The 18,527-nt window shown below is 46.3% G+C and overlaps 1 protein-coding gene across 1 annotated transcript in view; it reads left to right on the top strand.

Moving 5' to 3' along the window:
• PAK5 (p21 (RAC1) activated kinase 5) overlaps positions 1–18,230 on the top strand; it is a 157,899-nt gene extending 139,669 nt beyond the window's left edge. The window contains exons 7-10 of the mRNA XM_044454402.1: positions 3,151–3,277; positions 10,475–10,600; positions 14,301–14,435; positions 15,603–18,230. Coding sequence (XP_044310337.1) covers positions 3,151–3,277; positions 10,475–10,600; positions 14,301–14,435; positions 15,603–15,758 — 544 coding nt within the window. The 3' untranslated portion in view covers positions 15,759–18,230. The remainder of the gene's footprint in view (positions 1–3,150; positions 3,278–10,474; positions 10,601–14,300; positions 14,436–15,602) is intronic.
• Positions 18,231–18,527: the final 297 nt, after the last annotated feature.

Consider the following 18,527-nt stretch of genomic DNA (forward strand, 5'->3'; position numbering starts at 1 on the left):
GAAAGGGCTGTCGCATCATTATGGAAGGACCCTGACTGGGTGGGAGGGTGCAGGATGCTTCGCATGCAGAAGGTCCCAGATTCAGTCTGCAGCAGGTGGGCCAGGAACCAATCCTGTCCGAACCCTGGAGAGCCACTACCAGTCAGTGTGGACAATACTGGGTTAGATGGGCCAGGGAAGGGCGTCTTGCCGTGTTCCTGGCAGGGTTTCCCAGCTCATTCCAACTGGCATGAACTGAGATCAGCTGCCTATCTTTTTGTCTGTTTGTTTATTGCACTTATATCCTACCATGGCATCTATGGAAAGGCAGTGCCCTGCCCACATCACACCAGGGTGGACACCAGACCCTGCATTAGGGGAATGGGGATGAGCTGGTGTCAAGGAGAAGAACAAGCACGTGCTGCTATGCCACTCTGCCACTAGCAGTAACAATGGAAGAACAGATGAAGGAGTGGATACTAATTCGGTTCATCCTCTACCACTAATTCCTATTAATTTCCCTCACTGTTTCTATGGCAACCTGGGAACTGCATACCATAGCTTGTGCAGATATATCCCTAAAGTAGTGAAGCAGGGATGCATGCTGTACTGCCAGTTTGGTTTGCAAACCTGACTGTGCAATGGAATGCGCTCTGGCACGCAGCATCAGTCTCAGTGACAGGCAGTCACAGGGGGCCCAGCTAGCACCTGAAGGGCTAGCCCACTTCTATAATGTGAATCAGCTTGCACAAGTGCTACCTCAAGCACTGTGGAGGGGCAGAGTAAGCGCTCCACCTGCAGAGGAGTAGTTTGGAGCAGCAAGGTAAGTCCTAGGGACAGACATGCCTTAAGGTCATGAGTTGTCTTTAGAGTAGAGGAGTGAGATCAGTAGAACTTAGCCTGCTTGGCCATGGGCTAGCCCAAGTCCATGGATCTCAGTAGATCCTCTCTAGGTTGTCTCTGTCTGGATTCAGATCCAGGTTCACACACTACATACATTAGGAAAGCTTTAAAAGCAGTCCTTAAGTCTGCTGCAAGTCTTAAGCTGGAAGGAAAGGCAGCTGATCAGAAGAAGAGGAGAAGAGCTTGCCATTTATAATGCAACTGGCTCTTCTCACCAGCCAAGCCTGCCGATCTTCCTTCATAGTGAAAGCAAAGCTTTTGAACAGGATTTGCAAAGTGTGCTTATTATGTGGGTTGCCGCTCAGGGTATTCTTCCTGCCTTCCTTTATCCATCAGGTGAAACAGAAGTATCCCTTTCCTTGAACTTCTTTACAAGATGGAACATTTCTCACATCCATTTTTTCCCTTTTCCCTGCAGTCTTAAAACCTCCCTCCATCTGTAGCCATGTGAGTGGTGGCTGACATTGCATAGCTCTTCTAAACCACCCAAAAAACCCAAATTAAGCAGCAGAGATTTAATAAGTAGTCTCACTTCCTCACCATATGTACCTGTCCCAGATTCAAAGAGTCAGAGCCAGATTCCTGCTGGATCAACTGTGGGGAGCCTTCCAGGCTCGCCCCATTCCTTGGCAGCCCTCCCACCACAAAAAACCCACTGAAGCCTGAGATCCTACTGAATGCACTGAGCCGCCATGCGGTGGGTGAGGAGGGGCCCTTAGAGATGGCTGGAGGGAACCTCTGTGAATGCTGCCCTTCCTCTCACAGATGGCAGATCCTGGACCCAGCCCAAGGGCAGGAGTTTCATCACATTTCTGGAAGGCGGATGGGCATTCTGGAGGGCGGTGTTTACAGCACCTGTTCTCTGCTCTGTGAAACAGATGCCTCCAAGTGTAGCAAATGTGTGTTACATAACTTCTCACATGGTTTAGAATAACCGTCCCAGCCTAACACCCTCCAACAATGTTTAGAGTCAGTGTGGTGTCATAGTTAAGTGCCTGGGGCTGGGACTCAGGTGACCTGGGTTTTAGTCCCTGTTCAGCCATGGAGCCAGCTGGGCAACTTTGGGCCAGTCACAGGCTCTCAGCCCAGCCTACCTCACAGGGTTGTTGTGAGGATTAGGATTGAGAGGTGGTGGAGGAGAAGGATATAAGTCACCTTGAGTTCCTTGGAAGGAAAAAAGGTGGGATGTTAATATAATAAATAAACAGACAAATAAATAAATAAACTCCAGCTCCCATCATGGCCAAGGAAGCCATGTGATTTAAATACCCTGGTCTTAAGTTTACCTGAGAAGCTACATATGGAAGTTAAAGCTTTCCATAGTTCTCTAGTCACTTAAATCACAGGCCCATTCTGTCTTGAGTTCCTCCAAACACCCTGCTCAAGGAAGACCTCTGTGCAGCCTGGAAGTTGGCATGCCAAATCCTGCACAGTGACTGGTTCTGAATGATGGCATTGTCTCATTTGCTGTGTGACTTTGTCTCATTGGAACACTGGCTATTTTTACGTTCAGCTTCAACCCACATACTAAAAATTCTCTCAGCACTCATTAAGAGCTATTTTCTGAAATGTTAGTCACCATGCCAAATATTTTGACAGGCATTTAATTGCAAACAGATGCTTCCAGAAAACTCTCTCTTAAGTGCTGTCATTAGGGTTGGATTCATTAGAAACACTCCTTAATTGTTGTTTGAATGTTTTATGACCTTCCCTCTAAGATGTTACTGAAGTGTGTGCAACATTTACATAAACAGTGTAAGCAAGAAGATTGATCACACCAGATGAGTGGACCATGGACAGCGCCTCAGTAGATTCCCTGATGCAGGAACCCTGGAAGCATTGGTCAGCTCACACTCTGACTTCCTTTTGGTGGACCAGACACTGGCTCCTTCCCCTTCTCAGCCTCATGGATTTCAGGCCCTCGCAAGTGCCCCCCATTCCTGCCGCAGCAACCTGGGCAGCTCCATTTCCTGTCTGTCCCACAGCCACCTCTCTCAGACATCCAGAAAGCCTATGCATGCACATACGGCGATGGTAATCTTATAAACTGAAACGTTCCACTCCAAGACAGTATTTTGAGCAGACTATAAAAAGATCTTCTGTGAACCTTGTGCTTTTGCGGGGGGGGGGGGGTCTCAAACAGTAATAGGCTGTCTCCATTGTTGCTCAAAGTAGACCCACTGAAATGCATGGAACTTAAGAGTATTTTTAGATACAACCCATCATTACTGCAAAATGTGTTTTCATATGTTGGATTCTTAATTCCAGAATGAATGAAGAACAGATTGCTACCGTCTGTCTGTCTGTACTAAGAGCTCTGTCCTACCTTCATAATCAAGGCGTTATCCACCGGGACATCAAGAGTGATTCCATACTTCTCACAAGTGATGGGAGAGTAAGTGTTTGGCCTTACCTCTGGCATGGATTTCAGATGGTGCTCATGAAGGGGGGTTATGCCTCCTTGGAACACGGACCAGAATCGGCATGTGCCCGTGTAGAAGCAGATTTTGTGAATCTAGAGAGCAGGAGAGATTTCTTTACATCAGGGGTGAGGTTTGTGCAGCCTCCCAGCTGGAAGCGTGTCCCTCCTGCCACCACATCTTCTGTATTCACTGCTGCCACCAGTAGCAAACAAACCATATTTGCTAACAAATTTTGGCAGCAAACTGTCCCAGTGGCCTAGAAAGGTCCCGCTTCACTTTAAAGCCTTGGTTTAAAGTTAAATTAGGTCTCCATCATGGTTTGCTGCCAGGATTTGGTGGCAAACAATGGAAGGGTTTGCCACAGCTGCTGCCCACATTTGGCAGGGCACAGCAGTGCGGTGCAGCCGTGGGCGTGCTCCGTGGGGCTAAACATGGCCTCTGGTGCCCCCAGAGTTGCCCACTCTTGCTTCACCCCTCAGGGGCTTCTGCATTCGTGTTGGCAGGGGAGCTGCCGCCAGCGGGGGAGCGTGAAAAGGCCTTCCTGCAGAAGCAGAAGCAGAACCTCACCTGCAGTGCTTTGGATCCCAGCCCTGTCTTGGCTACTGTGTCCTTCCTTACTGGAGTGCCGCTTTACCCCTTCCTATTGCCATAGAGAAAAGCAATGTGTTGTTTATTCTATTCTGTTAATTCCCCCTCACCCTCAAATAGCAGAAGTTCTACACTCAAGGGTTTCAAGGAAGGTGTGCGAATCTCCTCTAGCCTGGCACTCCTCTATCCCGCCCACCCCCATAGTCTGACACATCTGGTGGACACCAGTTGGGGAAGCCATGGGCCATTCTGGCTGGGGACAATGGGAGTTGAAGTCCAACCCATCAGGAGAGTCCCATGTTGGGGAAGGCCAATACAAAACATCTATAATGGAACAGAAAGCTCTGTATACTGCCATTGTTCACTCAGCACTAAATTTGCTCTTCTTAGTAATTGATTTGTGGCTTGGATGAAACAGCAAAGCTGAGCTGGAAGTACCAGAATGTGTTCCTGGATCAGCAAAGGCTCTTGCATCTCCGGACAGTGGCCAAAGGAATGTGCATCCTCTGTTCATTAAAGCACAGAAGCAAAAAGATTTGGGGTAAAAAAATGGGGTAAATGCCCTTCCCTTCTGTGGGCTTTGCAAACAAGCCATTGAAAGCACAGAGCTAAAATATTAAGCAGCACAGAAGCAGAGTGAGACTGAAAATCGGAAAATGCAGCAAAGCAGTTCAGGAAGTGAAGTGTTAGAACTAACATGCAAACTAAAGGCAATCAATGGCAGAAGGATTTGGGATTTTTGGGGGGGGGGGTCTTCCTTCCTCCACCCTTCTACCATTGTACACAGAACCCTATGTGTCTTTCTGTGGTGCAGAGGAACTGCAGGGACTGGTATTATCAGGAAGTACAATACTCATTATAAAGATTTCTTGACAAGCAGTGATCTGTGGATTGTTGTGGGGATAAGCGTGAGAGCAAGAGGAAGCGAATGGTGTAAGCTGCTTTGAGTTAGTTAGAAAAAGTGGGATATAAATCTAAGAAGCACATACTCACAAGTGGAAACAATATTTTCTTTCACTTTCAGATATAACACTGCATTTTCTCTGCTCTAAAACATATACACAAGCAGAAGCAATACTGGAGGGTCATGGCATTGTCTAAAGAGCCCATAACTATTGGGAATGTTGAGTGCACAATAAATGCCCATAATATTCAGATTCAGTTGGCTAATTCTGGCCCTCCACTCATGCCATTGGCTTCTGCACCTGCCACAGCAACACAACTTGTTGGCATTTCAGCTTGTCTGTGGGATATGTGTGTGGGTGAGGGAAATGGCTGCACAAATGGATCCGCAGCAGTATCTGCCATGCTTGTCTGATAGCGGCTTTGACTTAGATTGTTCAAGTCCACCTTCATTTTGCGATGGTCGAAAGTCCATGGGAGGCCAGGAACCAGCTCAAGCTGCATGTCTGATCAGGCTGGCCACCTGCTTAGCATTTGGCTGAGCCTGCTGCAGGGGTGCCACTGGTCGCCGTGCTAGTCTTACTTCAAGCCAGCCCACTGAAGTGAACAGGGCAAGTTAGTTGTGGCTAATGTAAGTCCCATGAACTTCAGTGGGGGTCTCCTCTACTGACATGGGGATCAACCCCAAGTCATGCTTTATCGTATCGTTCTCCTGCTAGGCTGGGGCTGCAGTTCTGTTACATTCAGTGCTGCTTGCCCAAATCCCATCAGTTTCAGTGGAATTTCATCCACCTACTGAAGTCTTGATCAGCTGCATGTTTCGCATGCACTAAGGGCACGCTTTACCATTGGCAGAGTTTCTCCATTGTGTCTGGTGCTGGTGAGAGATCTACATTAATAAAGGAGTGGGCAAAGCATACTATTCCCACCACTATTTCCATGGGGGGGGGGGACATTCTTTTTTGATAGCAGCCCTGCTAAAAGCACTCTGCTCTCTGCTTTGCAGATAGGCGTACAGTTCCTCGTTATTCCTCCGCTTATTATCTCCAATGCATGTTTTGTCACTGGAGGTTCCATCATCTTATTTTTTTCCTCTTCTTTTCTCATTTTTATTTTAAGAAGCCGCTTCTATATACTTAGAGGAGCCCTAGAGATGCAAATGCTTTTTTCATGCCACCATAAAGGGAAATGGATCTGGCACCCAAAAAAGCATGGCTTCTTCTGTCTATTATTCATGGTACAAACAGAAGTGTTTGCCATGCTTGAGCTTTGTTTTATAAATAGAAACAATTATTTCCATTCTCCATCCCACCCCTGGTGCTGAGTTGTGGAGCAAGAGAAAGGGGCGAGAAAGCTTTGATTAAAAGTAATGTCTGCGCCGATGCCAAAGGAAGGCTGGCCTTGCCAATAATGCGGCGCTCATCTCCACAAGACAACAAGGCACAAAGCTTCCTTATTCACTCTTCTGCCGGCTTCCTGTTCTCAATTCCCAAGTGCAGCTTGACATGACAAATGTGCTGGTGATCAGCTGCATTTCAGATGTGGAAATTCAGGACTCGGCGCTCTGTCAGCGTCCCTTGATTATTCCGCTCAGGATGCTACAAGGGGTGTTACCTGGAGGGACAATGGCATTCTGCAAAATGGCCATTGCTGCAAGTTGACAGAGAATCCCCCTTTATTTTGCTCTGAGCATATCATCACTGCACTGCTCCCTTATGATCCAAGCAGCTTACAGCCAAGAGCGGAAAGTTGCCTCGTGCATTCGTATGCGCTTGTTCCTTCTGGCAGAGGAATCCTGTGGGCGTCCGGCATGGAGGATGAAGTGCTTCAGAAATCCATTGGCCTGCCGAAAAAGGCAGGAAGAATGACAGAGGCAGGTCTGGAGAAGGGCAGTGGCCAGAGATCACTTGCGGATCAAGCATCGCTGTGGTCTCCCCCCTTCCCACCCCCCAGGGTGCTTGCTTTCCAGCTGCCTCATCTTCACCCAAGGTTGCAACAGTGACTGGAAAAAGAGGCATCCCGGTGCTTTCCACGCTGACCGGGAGTGGGGGCAGAAATGCTCATTCAGATTTCTACCCCTTCCTAAATTGTAGCTTTGTCTACAGCTGGGGAAGGGGAGATCCAGCATTGACTTTAGCCCTGGGGTGTTCTTGAAGAACTGACTGTTCTGTAAGAATGGATTCAAAGATTTGATGGTCTCTGCAATCCTTAGGCCACTTACGGAACACCTTTTTTCTTGTTTTTAAAGATAGTTTAATTGATTTGATACGCAATTTAATAAAACAGTAAACAAAAGTAATATAAATTGGACCAGGAATCACTGAGGATTTGTTAGTCAATTGATTGCTGAGACTTGAGTATACAAAGAAGTCTGAACTGTTACCAAAAGTATATCTCTCTGATGTAGCACAGTTAGTTTGTGACTCTTTTTAATGCTCTTTGTCATTTATAAAGTTTATAAAGTAACACCAAGTCATCCCATACTCATTTGTTCCTTGCTGTGTTCTGGTCACTTTGAGCCGATTAGTGAGCTTCTCTGAAAATAGGGTGTCATATCATAGTGTACCACATACCTATTGTCAAGTGTAAATGAGTCTTTCAATTTTTTACACTGCTTTGATGCACAGCAACCAGTAAGAATTCAAGCACTGCTTTTCGCAGTAGAATTTTGACCTTGATTTGGAATATAGCTAACAAAGCTAACCAAGGATCCAAACGGCGCCTTGCATTCAGTATTTTTCCACATTCTTTTCCACAAAAGACCATGGACCAAATAGTTCATCATATTCGCACCGTATCTTGTAGAATCTTATGGGGTGATTCTCTCCCTCCAACAGTTTGGACTAGTATCTGTATAGATTCAAAATAGTGATACACATGTGGGGACCACAGTTCTCACTTTCTAATTTAACATCTACTGTTCTCCCCCATTATGCCCACTTGGGGATGCTCATTAAAATGTGGTTACTGTCCCCTTTTCTGTGGGCCTTCAGCTTGCTTGTTTTCTTTTTTTCTTAGGCAAAGATCTCTTTGCTGAAGATTTTGCAGGTTTTCTTTAAGAAGGCTAATAAAAGTCAGTGTGAATTTTTCTCTTGTATTACATTCTCTTCTTTCTTCTTCATCCCTCCATCATTACTAACTCCCCTAATCTTCCCAATTTCTAAAACAAATCAGTTCTTACTGAGGTAAATTCAAAGACACTGCCAGTTCCTTTATCACTTCCCAAATGCTTCTATTCTGCACATCATTGTCATCTTTAATCTCCTTGTTTCCACTATTTTTTCAAGCACCCTTAAGCACTTACCAGTTCTTGATCCCCTTCTCAGATTCTGCCCTGGCTCCTCCTTTCCTTGCACTTCCAAACATCTTGGGTCCATTAGCTGTGTCCTCAGGCTCTCTTCTTGGTCACTGCCATTGCTGTACCTGTCTGTCCTAACCTTCAGCATCTGCTCTCCCTACATGCTCCACTTCGTGGTTTCCCCAGGTGAGCTCCGGGGTGCCAATGTCCAATCCTTGGGCAAGTGCTGGGGCCCCAGCACTCCCCTCCGCCCCCCTCCCTCAGGCACCGCTGGACAGCTGGCCATTGCTGTCATAGCTGTCACAGTGCCCCTGCTGCAGCATCACTGCATGGTGCGCTGTGCAGTGCAGACAGCCACCCTCGGTCATGCACTGCCGTTTCAAGCACTGCTGCCCGGTCAACTCAGCACGGCTCATGGACACAGCAGGCCTGCCAGAACCCAGCCTTACCTGAGTCCCCCCCCCCCCCCAGTGCGAAGCAAAGCATCCTGCCCCACTGCTCCCCCACCCCTGTGGTCATTCCTTTGTTCCACTCGTCTCTTCCACAGAGAGCAAGGGCTTTCCCTGCATGGACCCCCTCCAGCCATGTATAAATGAATGAACGGGTGCCCCTGGATGATGATGATGCCAACTCTCCCTCCCCGCCCACACCTGCTAACAAAAGATACTTGTTAAAATTCAAATTGTGTGTTCCCAGACCCCAACAATGAAGTTAAAACTGAAATATTAATACCAAATCTGACTTAATCCAATCTAGTGGTGCTATTTCCAGACATGTGTTCTATCACCGTAAAGTGGGCAGTGGGGACAGAAAGGTTCCAGTGATGATGAAAAATGATTCAGCCCCATCAAACAAGGGCAGAGGTAAACTTTGGTACAGCAGTTTCAACAGGACTTCAGTGGGTCCCAATCTATAGCATCATCCATCACTGAAAGATGAAAGAAGGCATGCAAAATTAATTGTGGACTCCTGTGAGGTGGCTGTGGGTCCTCTTTTTCACTGGACTGTCCTCTATTTCAAGGTGCCTTTTGTTTGAAGGGCTGTCCTGTCCCATTCAAATTTAAAGATAGCCCAAATGCTAAACAACTCAGGACCAGAATACCTAGCAATCCATCTTCTCCTATCAATCCTTGAGACCAAATTGTTCCTTGAGATCTTCCATAGAGGCCTTGTCAGTCATTCCCCAACCAACTGCAAGTTGTCAAATACTAACATGTAAGTGGGGTTCTCAGCAGTGACACTCCCCCCCATAGAAAGTTCCCCTACATGTGATCTGAGAATTGGAAGCTCAGGTCGACTTTATATGCCTCTTGAAGACAGACCTGTTTACTCAGACTTTCCCTGACTTGCAATTGCACTGCTCAGTTCCTGTAATCTTTTAACAAATGTATTATTTGATAGTGTGTTTATATCAGCTTTTATATTGCATTTTATGTATCTCTTCTGCCAGCCATTTAGAGAGTTGATGAAATCAAGTGATATATATGTAAATTAACTAAACAAATAAAGCATCAGAACTGTTGCTAATCTACAGTTAGCATTTAGACAGTGACCTGTTATGTACATGGGTCATCTGGCCACAATCTTCGTCCTAAAGATGAGATGCACTATATACCTATTTAAATGCAAATGATAATTTCTAAATTACATATAAGTTAGCATATGCTATTTTTTGAGGGGGGAAGCAATACATTTAATCTTCTTTTCCCAATTACTACATTGCTACCCCGAGACTGTATAAAAATGGAGCTGATGGCCTTTCCCTCAGCAGGATGAACCTTAAACAATTTTCCTTCTTTTGGGACTGTGTAATTTCCATACTTACTACTATTCAGAAAGCTTAGAGCATCACTTAAAGCGAGGAGACTTGTGGCACCTTAAAAACCAACACGTTTATTCCAAAATTGTGTGGACACTATGCACTTTGTCAGATACATGACGAATTGTCAGACCCCTCTGGAAGCTGCTAAACTGGCGCAGTGTCTATACCTGCTGTGGAATCTTGAAGTCCAAGGAAAAAGTGCAGCCTCATCCCTTGTGCTCCTTGGTGTGATCCAACTGTCTGGATGTTCCAAGCCTTCCCTTGCTCTGCGGACCACCCCCTTGGCAGTTGCGCCCTCCTCCAGTCTGTGTGCAGGGAATGTACTGGCAAGGGATGAGCTGGTAAACAAAGAGAAAGACCCAGGAAATCCTGAAGGCTGCAAACTCTTCCCAGTTCATATTTGTGTGCCATCCAGCACTGGACCTGCTACCACTAGAAAATTTCACTTCACAGGAAAATGGTTTCCCACCTCTGTTCTACACTCTACAGTTAAGATGTATGAACAACATTCACTTCCCATTTGATTTTTTTTTTCCCAATGTGTTCTTTATTTTTCAGATAAAATTGTCAGATTTTGGGTTCTGTGCTCAAGTTTCAAAGGATGTTCCAAAACGGAAATCACTGGTTGGAACCCCATACTGGATGGCACCTGAAGTGATTTCTAGATTGCCTTATGGAACGGAGGTAAGTAAAACCTGTGCCTTACACCATTCAGCAAGATTTATTTGGATTGTGAGAGTGGAGTCATGGCCCGTACTTCTTGTTTGTTTGTTTGTTTGTTTGTTTATAGCACTTTAATCCCACTCTTTAGCTCAAAAGGCAATGGAAATAAGGCCAATATTCAGTATACTTCCTGCCCACAGACTTCAACCTAAAAGACAGGATGCAAAAGGAAAAAGGGATAAAGTGGGTAGAAGAAAACAAATGTGAGCCGTGATTTGTAACAGTTACGTAGCAGGTCTTCCACTGAGCAGGTGGGATGGACGTAGTTCAGAGAGGGGAGGAGCCAGGTGATCCTCCCGCAGAGCTGCGGGTGCAGTGCTCCTGAGGCCTGCCTCTGCCTTTGCGTAGCCTGCTGGAACCGCTGCAGCCAGGGAACAGCTGAAGGAGGGCACAGCCTGATGGAGCTGATCCTTCAGGAGGACAGGTGGATTGGCTCTGCATTCCCCCCTCTCTCTGGTGGCTCCCGTGTGAATGAAGCAAATTATCCACACTCTAAAGGAGCTAGCCATGGTTCCGATGCTGTTTTGCGGTTGGGATCCAGCACAAGGGGACTTCACACGTGAGCTGGTGCGGGTATGTGCCCCGTTCACCTCGGACCATCAGTCTCCACTGGCGGTACTTTTGGTCCCATCATGGCCTCTCCAGTAGCGACGATCATCAGCCCCTTGAAATACTAGCATGGCTTCAAAATGTCGTGGCACATTTAATCCTTCATTGGAAGAAAGTGTTGTGTGAGTCAGTGGTCTTTTGCAGAAGGTGTGGCTGCTACTTCCCTGCAAAACTGGCTTCCCCAGGAATAACAATGAACGACTAGCCTACATGTTACTTCACCCTACGCAGTGGCATCACCACCAATAGCGAACCCCATAAGGACCGCCCCAGAGTCGAGCCTCATGCCTCCCATCTTTCCACATGGCTGGAAACCTTGCTTCACCGCTAGCCATGTCGTGTGCCAGAGATTCAGAGGCTCAAGAGAGGCCAGCTTCACCCCCAGCAAAGCCCACCTGTGCCTTGTGTTGTTGCCCTATCCCTTCCTGGCCTGACATCAGGGCCCTGATCCAACACTTGCAAGGAGGCTGCCTTCTTTCTCCCATGATGGACTTCTGGCTGAGCAATTTGGCACCGCAGTAATAAGCACCACAGCTCAAAACTGGGCTTCCACTGGGACACAAGGCTTTCTCTGTCCAGGGATCCTGATGGAGATCTTGGCAGGAATGGAGCTCTATGTGTGGGTGGGCGTGAAAGCTGGCTGAGCATATTGGTTCCTCCAAGACTGCATCCTTCTCAGTCAGGGGATCTTCTAGGGGGTCCTCCTGGGAGGCACGGCAGGCTAGAGACTGCTGTGCTAGGGGGAATCCTCATTCATTGCAGTTGGCCAGCGTTAAGCACCATGGATAGCACCTGTAAAGCTCAGAGTAAAAGCGACAACGGGCGATGAACCCCACCAACAGCCTTCCTGCTGCAAAAGTTACTGGTGTCTGCTTCTTGCCTGCAAACACTGCTAGTGCTAAGACTGGCAGCGGGGAGGGATGGGAGAGGTAAGGGTGCTGGAGCTTGCTGAGATTCTCTTAAGTCCATTTCAAGGCTCAAATTGTCTCCCCCCCCCCCCCCCCCCATCACAGAGCAGCAGGGCTCCCTGCTCTCTTTGCTGCCTGGTAGGGCTGCTGGGGCAAGGAGGGCAGGGCAGTCCATTACCATCAGCACAGTTTATCCAGCACAAACCTAGATCCAACCCACCGAGTCACCTAAGCCCTGAACTGCATGTATGCTGGCTATCCAGTCTCTGGACTTGATTGTCCATGTATGACATCAGGAACCTGCAATGCATTTCAGTTTCATTTGATCAGGGAAAGAAGGCAACTGAGATATACATGGAAGAGGGAGGAACTGATGGTGAAAATAGGCAAACTCTGAGCATGAAATCAGGATGACTGTAAAGGCATCAAAATAGCAATCTTTACTCATAGCAGTGTGATTAACTTACACGCTCTCGGCTGTCACCATTTTGCCATCATATGCCATTTGGATGTATTTTTATGTCTGTATTTTGCACTGGAAACCAAATGGATAACTGCATGCAAGTGAAATATGCATCACACAGTACAGCTGCATGCAGGGTAACAAGGCCCTCTCTCTGCTGGGCCTACCATTTCTGAGTTGCAGAATAAATCACAATCTGGTGATTCATCATTCAGAGTCACGATTCAGCTACATTTGGGCTTTTTTATGGTCAGATTATTCTTGCTTTAAAAATGCATGTTTGTTGTATTGATAGCACAGCAGGTTATCAGTGAAACAACTACCAGAGGGCAATAAAATATTGTTCATGCTTGCCATAGTTATCAACTGACCACCTGCAAGTACCATTCTATCCAAAGGGGAGAGAATTTCCCAGGCAGTTTCAGCCAAAAGCCTTTCCAAAGGGGACAAGCTGAAGGATGGGGCCCCGGTGGTTGTTAGGTGTGGGAATCAGGTATCAGCCAATTGGCTGTGCTTGAAACACGCCTTATGAATCAACCACAGTGACTCACCTGCTCAGCAAATGGGGCCTGCCACACTCTGCCCAGGCAATCCTGGGGATGCAAAGCATGAGTAAGATTTCCAGTGAAGTTGCTGCTGGAATGAAGATAAGCAGGTGTTTGTAAAGGAAATGACTGTGGCTGGATCCACATTGAAGCAGGCCCAGTGAAACTGATGGGGCTTCATTTAGTCATGACTTAGTCATTCAGCAGCTCTCATCCTAGTAGGACCACATCTGGATCTAACTCACTTGCAATTTAGGGGCAGTCAGTAAAAGAACTGTACTAATTCCATAAGTAAATTCAACCACTGGCTTAGCAGGATTTCTGTGAGGATTTCTTGGGTCAAGGTGCTTATAGTTCAAGCATGGGCAATGGTACATCATCATCATCATCATCATCGCATTGCATTTCCATCCCACCTTTTTTCCTCCTGTGGGAAACCCAAGGCAACTTACCTAGTTCTGCTCTGCTCCATCATATCCTCATAAAAACAACGCTGTGAGGTAGGTTAGGCTGAAACTGAGTGATTTTCTCAAATCACACAGTGAGCCTCACGGCTGAGATAGGACTGGAAGCCAGACCTCTCAGGTCCCCAGCCCAGCATACTATCCACCATACCATACTACCTAGTGCAATTCCGTGCAGGAACGCTGATGAAAGTATATTTTCAATGGGATAGCTAGTGCTGGCTGTGGAAAAAAGGCACAGTCTGGATTTGAGATGAACTATCATCGTAACTGGAAAAGGCCACACTCACTGGAAGAGGCAATAACGCTCAGGACAGTTTAAGGCAGTTGAAGGAAAGGAAGACCAACTACGAGATGGACTGATTCCAGAAAGCAAGCCACCGCCTTGAGTTCACAAGAGCTGAGCAGGGCAGCCAAGGATGTTTTGGAGGGCATTCAAGGGCAGGGTTGCCATAAGTCAGCGATGACTTGAGGGGTCATAACAACAGCATCATCATGGCCAAATGCCTCTCACCCTTGCCATCGGTTCCTCAGGAAGATCCCAATCCAGCAAGCCAACCACGGCTCTTTCTGTTAAAACCTTTAGAGGAACACGTCCCTGTGAAGATTAAGCATCTGTGGAATGCTGGCTGCCTTCTCCTTCCTGTTGTAACAGGTGCATTTCTTTTGCAGGTGGACATCTGGTCCCTCGGCATCATGGTAATAGAAATGATCGACGGAGAGCCTCCGTATTTCAACGAGCCCCCTCTCCAGGCAATGCGCAGAATCCGAGACAATTTACCACCAAGAGTAAAGGATCTGCACAAGGTGAGATTTTTCATGGACTCTTGTACACATTGATAGATGCCTTTCTCCTCCAGTCCTTGCTTGGGCAAAGAGATCTCCAGATATGCCCCCGCCAGTTCTCTTCTGCCCCACCAAGCATCCCCCACTGTTTGCACAATGGCAGTTTAGCACTTCCAGAGCAGCACTATGTGAGTGGAACTGTTTATTCCTGCAAGGAGGAAGGTTAACAGAGCTCTCATGTCAGGGCTTCTCCCAGGAAGCAGTAAATCTCATACACAGGTGGCAGATCCCACTTGAAGAAAGGACTTGGTGGGGGTGCAAGCACCCTGTTCGATTCTGCCTCGGCAGCCACACACTGGTGGAAGTGGAAGTGGAAGCGCTTTGCACTGGTTTTCTTTCTGAGTCATGTTTACCCAGTGCCAAACAGGGAAGGGGCTGCCCTTTTACTCACAGAAAAGCATCCTCATCAGTGCCTCTCTCTGAGTGATGCAATCATGTTCATACTTATCTGTGCAGTTATCCCAACCTTGTACCCTCCAGATGTCCTAGGCTACAGCGTATATTAGCCTCAGCCAGCACAGTCCATGGTGAGGAGTGCTGGGAACTACGGTCCAGAACAGGCTGAATGCACAAGGCTGGGAAGGCCCAATTTATAACTTTTATCAAGCGAGTGCTAGTAGCCAAATGGCCAGCTATGTAAACTGTAACACCCCTCAACTAAAGTTCATCTCAGCTACACAGCTGCAGCTAGATTCATCTTCAGCTGATCATTTATTTGCTACATTCTTCAAAAGTGTCTCCTTCCATATGTGCCTGCCCACCCCTTAAGATCTGGGGCAGAGGCCCTTCTCTGGGAGCCCTCCCTGAAGGAGATTAGGAGGGTGACTACTCGAAGAAGGGCCTTCTCTGTGGTGGCACCCCATTTGTGGAATTTGCTCCCCAGAGGGGTTCACCTGGTGCCGTCACTTTATTCTTTTTGGTGCCAAGCTAAAACCTTTTTATTCTCCCAATGTTTTAAGATTTGATTGTTTTAATTGGAGCTTTATTGTTGATTGGGCATTATATTAGGACACTGTGTTTTGTTTTATTTTATTTTATATTGTCTTATTGTTAAACCACCCCGAGATGATGATAAGGAGTGGTCTAGAAAAGTTTTGAATGAATGAATGATCATGTTGGCTTTTTCAGGTCTCATCGGTACTGCGCGGCTTTTTAGACTTGATGCTGGTGAGGGAACCTTCGCAAAGAGGAACAGCTCAAGAACTCTTAAGACACCCTTTTCTGAAACTGGCTGGGCCTCCTTCTTGCATTGTGCCTCTCATGAGGCAGTACCGGCAGCACTGAATCCAGCAGCTTTGATTATTTTGGGGAGAGGTCTGCGCAGAGGCTGGATAGAAGCTGCTGACTAAGCAGAAAGCCCCAGTGAGCTGAAAAATCAACTGCTGCTGCTGAAATGATTCTGTACACAATGCAGGAAACTTCTCCAGGTTTGTGAAGCTGTTTCTTGCTTTGAAAATGGGACGTGTTGATGGCTCATACGAGATGCTCATGAGATGCTCCTCCCTTGGTCAGTTACTGCTTTCAACCTAGTGATGTCCAAGGCAGAAGGGTGTTCTTCCAAGACCCACTTGCAGAGGTTTGGGCAGGGAACCTCACAGCACAACCCGGATGGAACACCAGGATCATATTCAAAATCAGAGTAAAACAGCACTTCTACTTCAGAAGGACAAAAAAGTAAAAGAAGAAGCAGCACTTTTTATCTCAGTGGTAGCAGCATGATGTATTTTGAAATGAATTTGTAATTTTCTGTACATCGCTTTTGATAATTTACAGTACTTTGATGTCATAGTGATGGTGTTAATAGAAGTGATAGGTGTAACTTAGCAAGCATTTGAGCAAGATCTTTCCTACTTTTTTATCCCTTTTGAAGAGAAAGGAACACTCATACATATCCTAGCAGTTCAGAATGTTGGCAAAAACTTCTCAGCTGTGCCAGTCTAATGTACATCTTCATTTTGCAAATGTTCTATTTGCTGGCAATGCTGGATCCCTTTTCCCCTTGAGATAATGCAGGAGCAATGCTTGTTCTGAAGCGGTAAGTACCAGTATATGCCGGTGCTGCTGTCAAAGGCAGCCTCACATATCTTGATTTTATCAGATGGAGAGGGCAACTCATGGGCAGTGGTGGCAAACGATCAGCCGCCACAAAAAGAACACTGTGGAGACTTGCTGGTCAGGGTAAATGTGATATTTAAGAGCTACATCCACCTAAAAGAACACAATCCTGTGCACTTTTAGACAGAACAAAGTCAGAGATCTCCCAGCATTCCCCTCGGACAACAGCTAGGCGTCACTGGCGGGTGCATGCTGGGAGTTGTAGGTCTTTTTTCCTTTCTCAGCATGCATCAGGTTGCGCCCGGACTGTGCTGCATCAGTCCTGAATATTGTCAACAGTCACTGCAGCTGAGCGACACCTTTCCCTGCCAAGTTCCCTCATTTGGACCCAGTCAGGGCTCTGCATGGCAATAGGGGACACGGCAAGAGCCTCACAGGGTGGTGCCAAAATGGGCAATCAGTAGAAACGAGATAATGAATCACATTGCAAGCCACAATATACAGAGGGCTGGCTGGGAATGCTGAGGCCTCTGGAACTTCTCTTCTGGCCTAACTATACTTAGGGTTGAGCCCTTATTCATTCTTAGGCCCTCTGGAACCAATGGGAGGTAAAATAGCCACGACTAACCTTGATTGTAATGGGTCTGCTCTAGTTATGACTAAGTCAGGATCCAACACAGTCAATGGATCGTCTTCTGTTTGATGAGTGACACACTTCAGGGGTTGGAACTGATGAGCACTTAATTAACTGCGCTGCTGGAAGAGGGCTCCTCCTTCCCTTAGCCTTCAGAAGATGCTGCATAGGCAAGAGATTCTGCTGAATGGGTGACCTGTGTGAAGGGAGAATCTCAAGGATTAGATGGAGGAGACCTTCTGCCAGTGGAGGCCTTCCCTTCATCCTGTGGACAGCAGATCTCAACTCCAGCCCAAGTCGTGTAGTTCCAAACTGTGTGTGGATTGCTCTTTAGGAGCAGTTCTGTTTGAATGCAAAACCTGCCAGTCGCATGCAGAGCAACCTGGAACACACTTCACAGATTCCATTTTCACATCACTGATGGATACATGCCAAGTTCAACTCCAGGAGAAGGGTTAATTATTGTTCTCAGCTAGCAATATGGACATGTGTTCATTTTTGTCTGAGCTAACTCCCGTGCCAGAACATTAGTCCTCATTATTCATATCCATGCTTGAGAAAGCAAAGACTGAATCAGCAAGTCCAAGAAAGTCCAGACAGTGAGTGGGCATTTTTTAAAATCTGAATTGAGGCATTGTAAGATTATGTTGAACTGTTTGCTATACAGGGAGAAATGCTGTCTAAACTCTTTTGGAATGTTAATTCAGCAGTAACTACTTCAACCAGTTTTGTGTTGCTTGTTGGATAAATTTGCATGTTTACCATAGGCCTATAGAGATTTGCCTTTATAAGTGCTTCATGATTATTTCAACGATGGAGAATTTATTTATTTATTTTTAATTAAGCTTAATATGAAAGCCATGTATTTGCCAAGTTTTTTGTTCTTGCTTTTACTGACTTCACTGGAAAAAAATCCGACACTAAAATGAACTATCTGGTCTATCTAATCTAATCATTATCTAATCATTTATCTAATCACTATCTAATCATTTTGAATTGTGAAGGGGTTTCCTTTTTACCAATCAGTTGGCCATTACTTATTGTAATAAAAGAGAGGCAAAACATTAGAAGGCTACTGATTTTGGACAGATTTGCTCATCCTTTGATTTCATTACAAATATAGCGTGTTTTAAAATTGACGATAATCCAGCCCAAAAGGGCATGTGTCCACCAGATAAGACTGTTTCAATCTGCATATCATGCACTGAGCAGAACAATTGTATGCATACTTACTTGCTCAGAAGTAAGTCCTACAGTGTTCAGTGGCTTTACTACTGAGTAGACATGTGTAGGATTGTGCTGTTGGTGCTTTAGATCAGACTTCCCCTAAGTTGGCACTATAACTCCCAGCATTCTTGATCATT

The sequence above is a fragment of the Varanus komodoensis genome, unplaced genomic scaffold (assembly GCF_004798865.1).
Source record: "Varanus komodoensis strain SLA01 unplaced genomic scaffold, ASM479886v1 scaffold7_3, whole genome shotgun sequence".
In the NCBI taxonomy this organism is placed as follows: Eukaryota; Metazoa; Chordata; class Lepidosauria; order Squamata; family Varanidae; genus Varanus; species Varanus komodoensis.